The 11,651-nt window shown below is 45.5% G+C and overlaps 1 protein-coding gene across 1 annotated transcript in view; it reads left to right on the forward strand.

Annotated features, from left to right (window-relative positions):
- Positions 1-11,651, forward strand: part of LOC109924240 (vacuolar protein sorting-associated protein 45-like) — a 36,733-nt gene that overhangs the window by 878 nt on the left and 24,204 nt on the right. The window contains exons 3-4 of the mRNA XM_048620322.1: positions 439-606; positions 11,164-11,322. Of these exons, the coding sequence (XP_048476279.1) occupies positions 439-606; positions 11,164-11,322 (327 nt within the window). The remainder of the gene's footprint in view (positions 1-438; positions 607-11,163; positions 11,323-11,651) is intronic.

The raw sequence follows: 11,651 nt of genomic DNA on the forward strand, positions 1-11,651 counted from the left end.
AGGGTGGGGAATGGGGGAGCAGGGTTAACGGAGGGTGGGGAATGGGGAACAGAAAATAGGGCAATGTTAATTGGGAATGGCAGCAGCTTAATGAATGGTATGGAATGGGAGTAGGGTTAGCAGGGAATGGGAGCACGGTTAATGGGGAATGGGGCATGGCAGTGGCTTGCTGCCTACATTTTTGAAGGAGTGAACATTGGTAATGTTGTGCTGTGCTGCTGTACTGTTCCATTCCACCAGGTGGAGCCCAGAGCACACTGTTAGGAAGCTGAAGTTTTCAATTGAGTCGAGGTATTCTGGATTCTCCCTGTCTGTCAATGATGACTGGATACAATTTCAATGAAGCTTTCCCATTCCCAAGCAAGTGTGATAGGGAACAGCTCTGACCTTCTACCTCCTGTAACTGCAGTTCTTTGTTCACTCTTCTTTTTCCCACAGGCCTTTGTGGAGAACTACCCACAGTTTAAGAAGATGTCAGGGACTGTGTCCAAACATGTCACAGTGGTTGGAGAGTTATCGCGATTGGTCAGTGAGCATCACTTGATGGAGGTGTCTGAGGTGGAGCAGGAGTTGGCCTGTCAGAATGACCACTCCAGTGCCTTGCAGGTGAGAGAGGGGAGGGAGAGAAGGGTGGGACTATTGGAGTGACCACTCTAGTACATGGTCCAGAGGGAGGGAAGGAGGACAGAGCGGGATACTGAGAAGTTCCACTCCAGTGCCCTTCAGGAGTGGGAGGAGAACAGAATGGGTGTGTAAAGCAAGTGGTTGGAGGCAGGAGAAGGATAGACCATAGCAGCATGATCCTTGAACAAAGGCATCTTGTTTCATCGCTTGCTTCATCATGTCAGCAGCAGGCAATTCTGAGAGGAGCCAGGAGAGAGGGTAGTCTGATTCCCAATGTCTGTCTATCCTGTGGGTTTTTAGTGGGCTGATACCCTGTTCCATTTAACTTTGTGCTGTGCACAGCAGCAAGAATACTATGCTCCAGTCTGATGGCCAAGACATTAATGCACTTGTTATACATCTATACTTCATGAAGTGTGTGTGTTGAGGGTTTGGTAGTTCTGTGTCTAAGATCAGGCCTGAGCAGGAGCAGAGGATCAAGTGGGTGGTGATAGTGGGGTATTGAGCAGGGGGACTGATAGTGAAAGCTCCTGCTTCCAGTCTTGGTGCTGGGCGAGAAGTTTGGAGACGATGGAACTGTTTATTAGCAGGCCTGCCTGTTAATGGACACAAGCAGGGAAAGTTTCAGAACAGGCAGAGTGAATCAGCCCATGTACCCAGTGCAGGGCCAAACCCAGGTTCAGATGTATTGCTGATGCTGCAGGCCTCGATGAGGGGGAGTCCTTCACGCAGTAAGATGTGAAATTGTTGCACTGCTTGAAGGGCAGCGACAGGGAGTGTGTTTATCAGATCCGGGAGAGACCTTGCAAGAGCTCAAATTGATACATAGAGGCACACTCTTTCTTCACACTGTCTAATCTGTGCGCTGATTGTCTTGCACTGTTGCAGTTTCTGCGGCCTCCCACACATTCCACTGCTATTGACTGTAAGCGGGCTGTGAGCAGCTAACTCAGAACAGACCACAAGTTCCAACACTTAGCCCCATCTCCTTAGAGCTGAAACCAGTCTCAGTTTGACAGAAACTCTCCTGCTCCAGGCAGGAAGCTGTCACAACTGCTTGCTTTTCTGATACTCAACAGATCACAGAATTGAAATGGTCTGCCTCAGGCCCACCATTCTCGCCACTGAGTTGAGAGTTTAATTTACTCCAGGGCTTTGAGCACTTAACGTAGGCAACAATATAGTGCAGTACTGAGGATGCACTACAACATCAGGGGCCAGGGGTCAGTGCTCAGGGCGCACTACAATCCCGGGAGTAAGTACTGGGCACTCTACAATGTACTGAGGGAGTTCTGCAGTGTCGGAGGCTCAGAGCTGAGGGAGTGCCGCACTGTTGGTGGATCAATAGTGAGGGAACACTGCTCTACCTAAGGTCCTGGTTAATAATTTTCCATCAGTTTGTATGTATGACTGATGATCTGGCTATGTCTGATTACTATGACTGAGTTCTGCCTGTACTGCTGCCTGTATAATGATTGCTGCAATTCCTACATGACAACAATGTCTGCACTTCAAAACTAAACTATTGCCTATGAAGTAGTTTGGGCCATCCGAGAACTGTATCTGTACACCTTTTTTTTCCAGGGAAGCCTATCACCTAGCCTGCCTTCTCCTGATTGCTGGGTCTGGCTGGAGCCTGATTGGTCAGGGTGGCATGGTGACTGAGTGGTAAGCACTGCTGCCTCACAGTGCCAGGGACCTGGGTTCAATTCCACATTTGCATGTTCTCATGGGTTTCCTCCAGGTGCTGTAGTTTCCCCCCACAGTCCAAAGATGTGCAGGTTAGGGTGGATTGGCCGTGCTAAATTACCCATAGTGTCCAGCCTAGGTGGGTTAACCATGGGAAATGCAGGGTTACAGGAATAGGGTAGGGAGCAGTGGGTCTGGGTATGATGCTGTTCGGAGGTTTGATATGACTCGATGGGCTGAATGGCCTGCTTCCACACTGTAGGGATTCTATGCTCGCTGGCAAAATGAACAGAGTTGTTTTGTGTATGGTATGCCCCTTCTCACCCAGTGATCAAACATCCTGCCTCTTGCTGCTTGCTTCAGGAAATTTGCTACTTCCTCTCTTTTGAAACTCCTGTTAGCAAGTTTAAGACTTTTGTCCCACAGCTCTTCCCCGGGGGAGGAGAGGGACTAATCTCTTGTTATCCTTGTTCACATCCTTCCCAGACAGTTCAAAAGCTGTAGTTTTTGTCACCTGTGGCTGCTGCTATCTCCGATGCTGTTAATCTATATCTACCTCTAAGCTCTGGTTCCTGGTACAAGATGAGAACCAGAGTCCCTGACAGATAAATCGTTGATTTAGCCTGGTCTATTTCTTGCAGGTACTTGCTTTAACTGTCTTGCTTACTTCCGTTCTCGTTGCTGTTCTATGATTATCCTCATGATGCAGAATAATGTCAGCTTATTTATGGAGATGTTGTTTCATAGTGTGCTGGGTTACCCCACACTGTACATCTTCTGTTGCGCTTTGGCAGCAAGCCAATGCCACTGACCTTCAGCCCATCTCTGCAACATGTTTCCGGCCAGTTTGCATTAAGAATAGGAAACATTGTTGACATCCTGTTATGTGATCTGTGCTCCTTTATTCTGCTCTCCTGACACCAACAATCGCCTCCACCGCCCACCTCCAACCCATCCTCCCCACCTCCTGGTACATGTATGTCACCCCTTCCCCCCCGCATTACGTCCAAACAGCCTTGTTATTTCTGATCAGAGTTCAGCAGTCTCTGCAATTACTTCATTTTGTTTCTAAGCAGACTTGGTGCTGCCTGACTAGAACTAGACATGAATATCCATTACTGTTAAATAACCTTTTCCTTCCATTCTCTTCAGTATACAATCTACAAGAGGTACGAGTACACAGAGGGTCGTTACTCTGTATCTAACCTGTGCTCTACCTGCCGTTGGTGTGTTTGATGGGGATGGTGTAGCAGAAGCTTTACTTTGTTTAAAAGAGTAGAAAGAGGGATCTTTACTTCTGATCTGTTGAAAAGTCCTTTCCTTCATTAAATCCTATGACAGTGGAGGTGCTGTCATTGTGTCATGTGCCAATTTTGTCACTGAATATGTTAACACACTGATTGCTTGTGGTCTGCTATTTTGTAAAACTGTCTCTACGAGCTGGAGAAAAGCAGAAACACTTAATGGTGAGTTCTTTGGCTTTAAAGCTTAGCTGAAGCGGTTCTGTGCTGTATAACTCTGTGTTTGCGTGCAGCTTGCAGTGTATGGAGGGAAGCATTGTGAATGTTTTCCATGTGAAACACACCCCCTAATTCTCTGCAGGGATTAGATGGCTGCATGTAGTAACAAGGTTTGTGGGTCAGAGAGTGAGGATTTGAACCTGACTCTAATCCAGGCTGAGAAGGTATGCAGGGCAGCAATGGAATGCTGCGCTGCCAATGATGCCATCTTACCCAGAACCTGTCTGCATCCGGTACTTGTTCTGGTGAATGATGAAGATCTCGGAGCTTCAGCAGAAGGAGAGAAAAGAGTTCTCCTGCTGGGTATCCAAGTTAGAATTTCTTTCAAATTCAAAAACTATATTAAAAACAATAAAAGGGTGGATGCTGGAGATCTGAAATATAAACAGAAAGTGCTAGGGCAGCACAGTGCCTCAGTGGTTAACACTGCTGCCTGACAGCACCAGGGACCCAGGTTGGATTCAACCCTCGGGCAACTGTCTATGTGGAGCTTGCACATCCTCCCTGTGTCTGCATGGGTTTCCTCCCACAGTCCAAAGATGTGCAAGTTAGTTGGATTGGCCATGCTAAATTGCACCATAGTGTGCAGGGATGTGCAGGTTAGGTGGGTTAGCCATGGGAAACATGGGTTATGGGGACAGAGTGAGGAGGTGGGGGAGTGTGCTGGGTCAGGGTGTATGGCTGTTTGGAGGGTCAAAGCAGACTCGATGGGTCGAACAGCCTCTTTGTGCACTGCAGGGATCCTATATTTCTATGTTTCCATCCTATGTGATGCCTTAAGTCTGAAATGAATCTTCAGAACTGCTACTTTAAATGGAATATGGCTTTGGCTGTACTGAGTTTATATTTGCACGTGGATTAACGTGTTCTGTGGTGAATTCTGGGATACTGTTAAGCTGGGCAAATAACATTCACTTTCAGGGAACTATTATCTGAGCATCATCAGCAGTATTATCTATTTATATATGAACAATTAAGAATGACAGACATCTAAAGGCCAGTTAATCTTTTCAATATACATTCATGATAACTGCAGCAGACACCACCTACTCTCTGCCTTCCCTGCTTGCAGACATGTCATTGTTAATAACAGGAAATCAAGATAAACCATGAACACTTAGGGAGAGAAAGTTCTTGCTACTTTCTCTCTAACTCCTGCAGATGATCCAAATCTATCCAGACATTCACCATGCCTACATTAAGGAAAAAAATGTCTACGTTAAATGTCAATCCACTTAACTCTTTATGATATGACCTTTTAACAGTTTCCTCAGTACTCACCATAAAAATAAGCCTGACTCACTGTGGTAGGAATCAAAATGTTTGTGTGGTCGATGTATGTGAACATGTTGGTGTTTTGCACACTGCTTTGTATTTGCAGCAGAGAAACAGGCCATTCTGACCACTGGTCTCCATCTGCATCGTGAGCCGACCCCGTACTGCCGTTTTTCATCTCGACCTATCAGCAAATCCTGCTGCCTGTGATAGGACGTGTGATTCTCTGTTACTGAGTAGGCAGTCCACCCACTACTCCAACCTGATCAATAGCAGGGACGTAGAAAATAGGAATAGGCTGTTTGGCTCCTTGAGACTGCTGTACCATTCAGTAGATCATGTCTAATCTTCTACCTCATCAGCATTTTCCTCCACATGATCCTTATATTTCAAGATATCTTTAAATCTAAGAAATCTATGAATCTGTATCTTGAAACTACTCAATGACTGATTTTCCACAACCTACTTGGGTAGAGCATTCCAAAGATTCACCACCCTCTTGGTCAAGGAATTCTCTCTTAAATTCTCAGTCTTAAATGACTGTCCTAAAAGGCAATTAATGATTTAGATCAGGGAAATATATCTGTGTTTGCAGACGACACAACGGTGGGCAGGAGGGTGAGCTGTGAGGAGGATGGAGATATGCTTCAGTTTGATCTGCAAATGTTGAGTGAGGGGATGAATGCATGGTAGGTGAAAATGTGGATAAATGTGAAGTTATCCACTTTGATAGTAAAAACAGGAAGGTGGATTATTACCCGAATGGCAGGAGATTAGGAAAGGGGGAGGTGTAATGCGTTTTGGGTGTCCTTGTGTACCACTCGCTAGAAGTAAGCATGTAGGTACAGCAGAGGGTGAAGGAAGCAAATGATATGTTGGCCTTCATAGAGGATTCTGGTACAGGAGCAGGGATGTCTTGCTGCATTTTTACATAGGGCCTTGGTGAGACCACACCTGGTATTGTTTGTATTTTGGTCTCCTTATCTGAGGAAGGATGTTCTGGCTATGGAGGGAGTGCAATGAAGGTTTACCAGATGACAAGACTGATGGTTAGGTTAGAATTATATTCACTACAGTTTCAAAGAATGAGGGGGTTTCTCTTAGAAACCAATAACATTATAACAGGACTAGACAGGGTGGGTGCAGCAGACTGTTCGTGATGACCGGTCAGTGCAGAGATCGGGATCACAATTAATGAGCCAGGATATGTAGTGATTGTGATGAGATCAGCCAGGTAGACATCATGGAATCTGAACTAAAATAAAAACCAAAAGAACTGCGGATGCTGTAAATCAGGAACAAAAACAAAGTTGCTGGAAAATCTCAGCAGGTCTGGCAGCATCTGTGAAAGAGAAAACAGAGTTAACGTTTTGGGTCCGGTGACCCTTCCTCAGAACTTGAATCTGAACTCCCTGACTGGGGCAGTTAACCTGGTCCAATCAGGGAGCCCTGGCTGACAGATAAAATCAGGATTGTCAGACATCCTGTTCACTCTGGGAGCTGGCTCCGAGGGAGCGGGATCAATGTCAAGGACTCTTCAAATGTAAATAAAGGATGATTTGGTGATGGGATACTGGCATCTATGGAGTTCTTTCAGGACATATCTTTTAAGATTCAGAAGAGAAGTGTCCTCCCTCAGCATGGTAAGCCTATACAATTCTCTGCCACAGAAAGTGGTTGAGACCAAAACATTTAATGTTTTCAAGAAGGAATGTGATATAATTCTTAGAGCTTAAAGGATCAAAGGGTATGGGGAGAAAGTGGGAAAAGGGTACTGAGTTGGATGATCAGCCATGATTGTATTGAATGGCAGAGCAACCTGGAAGGGTTGAATGGTCTATTTTGTTCCAATTTTCTATATTTCTCTGACTGATACCTTTATTCTGAGACTTTGTTCCCTGGTTGGAGACAAGCACCTCTCCAGTCAGGGGTAACATCTTTCCAGCATCTACCCTGTTGCGTCCTGGAAAAATTCTGTAAGCTTCATTGATATCCACCACTTTTAGATTCTTGAGGGGTTTTTTTTAATTCACTCAATGGACGTGGGCTTTGCTGGCTTATGCCTGTCCCCAGTGGCCCTTGAACTGAGTGGCTCACTTGGCCATTTCAGAGGCAATAAATGCTGGTCTAGCCAGCCACGCCATCATCCCGTGAATGAATAAAAAAAAGCCACATCGCTGTGGATCTGGAGTCACATGTCGCCAGGCCAGGTGAGAAATGGCAGTTTTTTTCCTTCCCCGAAGGGCATGAGAAAGCCGAATGGGTTTTCCCCAACAAATCGACAATGGTTTCATGGTCAACACTAGACTCTTGATTCCAGATTTTTATTGAATTCAAATTCCACCTGCGGTGGCAGGATTTGAACCTTTAGTCCCCAGAACATTTTCTGAGTTTCTGGATTAATACTCTAGTGATAATATCACTAGGCCATTGCCACCCTAGGTTTCATGCTCCTGGTCAGCCTGCAAAGCCCATTGGAATATGTACCTGAATGGGCATCAGACCCCCAGTACTGTTTCATCTCAGGATAAAGGGTCTGACAAGTTTTTTTTCTCTTTATTCTTTCATGGGATAGGGTTGTTTCTGGAAAGGTCAGCATTTCTGCAAATCCCTACCTAATGATCTTACAAGCCACTAAGTTCAAGGTAATTTCAGAGGGTAGTTGAAAGTCAATCAGAGTCAAAGACTTACAGCACAGAAAAAAGGCCCTTTGAATCTGTGCCAGTCAAAAACAACCACTTAACTACTTGTAATCCCATTTTTCAGTCACTTGGTCCATAGACTTACATAGGCCCAGTCTCTCCTTGATCTTAACTCATAGAGCAATCTCACCAGCCTAAGGATCTATTTGATGACCTTTTTGCTGCATTTACTCCGCGGTGAGATATCCTTCAGATTAGGAGACCACCCAGGCTCTGTACAACTGCAGCAAGATGGTTTTACTCCTGTACTCAAAGCCTCTTACATTTTAAGACCAATGTATTGTTTCCCCTCCTGTTGACTTGCTGCAGCTGCACATTAGCTTTCAGTGATTCAGTAACACAGTCACCCAGGTTCCTTTGGACATCAACAGTTCCAACCTCACTGTTTTAGAAATAGTCTACACCTTTATGCTTCTTACTAAAGTGGGTAACCTCAATTTATCAAAATCATGTTCCATCTTTAAAAGAAATACTCTGGTTGCTGGAAATGAGAAACATAAACAGAAATTGCTGGAAAAACTAGGCAAGTCTGGCAGCATTTGTGGAGAGGAGGCAGAGTTAATTTTTCATGTCCAGTGACCTTTCTTCATAACTGAAGTTCTCGCCTCCAAAGCATTGATATTGACAGTGTATAGCTTGGCCCCAAGTGGTGATACTTACAATATTCCACCTGATGCATCTTGCCAGCCTGAAAATGATCTGTTTATTCCGACTTTCAGTTTTCATCTATTTCTCAATCCGTGCTAGTGTATGCTCAGGTGGCATGGTGGCTCAGTGGTTAGCACTGCTGCCTCATAGCGCCAGGGACCCAGGTTCGATTCCACCCTTGGGTACCTGTCTGAGTGGATTTTGCACATTTGCCCCATGGGAATCTGCATGGGATTCCTCCACGTGCTCTGGTTTCCTCCCACAGTCCAAAAATGTGCAGGTTGGGTGGATTAGCCATGGGAAATGCAGGGTTACAGGGGGGTGTGTCTGGGTGGGATGCTGTTTGGAGGGCCTGTGTGGACTTGATGGGTTAAATGGCCTGCTCTCTCACTGTAGGGATTCTATGCTCTCTGTGCCCCATATATGCTGTAATTTTGTTTATCCACCAAGTGTTTCATTGGTTGCTATCTTTGACATATAAATATTCCCTGACTAGACATACTGATGCCACTGCCTTGATCATGCTGTGATATTTTTTTCCTCCAAGGTTCCCCAGGTCCTAACCAGACAACCTGCTGACCAGTCTCTCCCTCAAAACTGTTCCACATGCTTCAGTCACACACTGACTTTGTGCCCTGTTCCTTCATTTCTATGGCACTACTTACAGTCCACTTGACACAGTGTAGCAGGGCAAGTTATTCTTGGTGATTTCAGTTCATTGGTATTTGAGCTGTTTGAGAGGTGAGAGGAAGTTTTACAGGAGTGTTATGATTGACTCTTTCTCTTGTAATTCTTTGAACTGACTGTAGGTTGTTTGGAAATTGCAACCGTGAGATCACACAGACTTTCCCTATCATTTGGTTCTTTAAGATTTTATGAGAAATAAGGCCAATTGACGCTTTGCTGTTGAAGATGAAAGCCCGGTCCCAGAAAGAGTTGTGTCACGATCTTCAGACACTGGACTGTTTCTCTGTTCTTGAATTTTTGCCATTCTGCTCAAAACCCCTCTGACCACAACTTTTAAATAGTCTTCTGCATTTTAATTCCTTAATTATGGTGGTGACAAGGCCTTTTGTATTTTTGCAGAAGGATACTGAGATTTGAGAGTGCATGGTAGTGAGAAAGACAGAGTGTGCTCTGTTTAGCTGTGACCCATGGAATCGCAGAGCCCCAGTCTATGACCTATGACGAATTAAATGTGTGCACAGACTGTCGCCAACGGACTCACAGCTAGCCCCTCACTCCTGCTGCTTGATATTTTTCTCCTGTCTGATATTCTGTCTCTTCAAAGGCCACATGCAACTTCCTTGCCCCCTACTTCCAGATCTGGAGGGTAAACTTTCACTTGTACTGTCCTCACTACTCACTGCACAGCTACACGTTCGCAGTTCCAGGAAACGAGCAATCATGTCAACCCCCCCCCCCCCACACATTAAGATCTCTTACTTCATGTGAACAGCTCACCACTTGAGCCCTCCTCTTACTGATGGGCAGTGTTTCTCTTGAAGTTAGGAGAAATTGGTGGATTGGGTGACTGAGCATTAAGCACTGACTGAAATGGAGATTCTGTCACATGGAGAGGTTCAGGGGCTTGGGCTGCTTGGCGGAGGAGGGTCTTCATGTTAGAACATAGAACAGTACATCACAGGAACAGGCCCTTCGGCCCATGAGAGAAGAAGGTTAAGAGTGACTTGATAGAGACATACAAGATGATCAGAGGATTAGATAGGGTGGACAGTGGGAGCCTTTCACCTCAGATGGTGATGGCTAGCACGAGGGGACATAGCTTTAAATTGAGGGGTGATAGATATAGGACAGATGTCAGAGGTAGGTTCTTTACTCAGAGAGTAGTAAGGGCGTGGAATGCCCTGCCTGCAAAAATAGTAGACTCGCCCACTTTAAGGGCATTTAAATGGTCATTGGATAAACATATGGATGATAATGGAATAGTGTAGGTTAGATAGGCTTCAGATTGGTTTCACAGGTCGGCGCAGCATCAAGGGCCGAAGGGCCTGTACTGCGCTGTAATGTTCTATGTTCTATGTTCTATGTTCTATGTTCTATGATGTTGTGCCGAACAGGACGCCAAATTAAACTAATCCCTTCTGCCTGCCTTTGGTCCATATCCCTCCATTCCTTGCATATTCATGTACTTATCTTAAAGTCACTTAAACACCCCTATCGTATCTGCCTCCACCACCACCCATAGCAGCACGTTGTAGACTCCACCACTCTGTGTAAAAAAAACTCCTCACATCTCCTTTGAACTTTCCCCCCTCACCATAAATGCATGCCCTCTGGTATTAGACATATTGTGCCTACCAGTGCAAAAGGTGAGTGGTCAGTGACAGCCACAACCATGGTGTATTGCAGGTTAGGGAGGAGGGAAAACATTTTCTCACACAGCAAGGAGATAGGGTCTGGGATGCACTGCTTGGAAATGTGGTGGAGGCAACGTTTGGTTGAGGCGTTCCGGAGGGCACTGGATAATTAGTTAAATAGAAATGGTGTGAAGGGTTATGAGGATGGCACAAAGTCAAAATGCTCAGAAGGTCAGTGCAGCCTTGATGGCCCAGAAGGCCTTGTTCTACATTGTAACACCTCTGTCATTCTGTGAATTGAGTTTGGATGTAGCTCTGGTGTTGGTGTTTGGAGGAGGTACTGTGATTGCTGCTGAAATAACTTTCCCTCTCCATGTCCTGCAGAATGTGAGGAAACTGCTGCAGGATCCCAAAGTGACGGACCTGGATGCAGTGAGGCTGGTGATGCTGTATGCTCTGCGGTATGAACGCCACAGCAACAGTAACCTAGCCTCACTGAAGGAGGCACTGACCCGTAGGGGAGTATCAGACAAGTACAAGCGGGTGAGTGTGGCCTCTTGCACTGTATAAATGAGAATCCTCCATTAACCTCGATATTATTGATCAATCTGATCAGTTATCCATGTACAATCATCCCCACTTTCACACAGGACTAGAATCTACTGATCGCCTCTTCTGCACAACCACAAAAATTTGAACAAGACCAGGCCATTCCCACTAGTGCAGCACACACCATACATAAGTTAGACAACAAGGTGCAGGGCTGGATGAACACAGCAGGCCAAGCAGCATCATAGGAGCAGAGAGGCTGACGTTTCGGGCCTCGACCCTTCATCAGAAAAGGGGGAGGGGAAGGGGGTTTTGAAATAAAT

This window comes from Rhincodon typus, chromosome 46 (genome assembly GCF_021869965.1).
Source record: "Rhincodon typus isolate 14 chromosome 46, sRhiTyp1.1, whole genome shotgun sequence".
NCBI lineage: Eukaryota > Metazoa > Chordata > Chondrichthyes > Orectolobiformes > Rhincodontidae > Rhincodon > Rhincodon typus.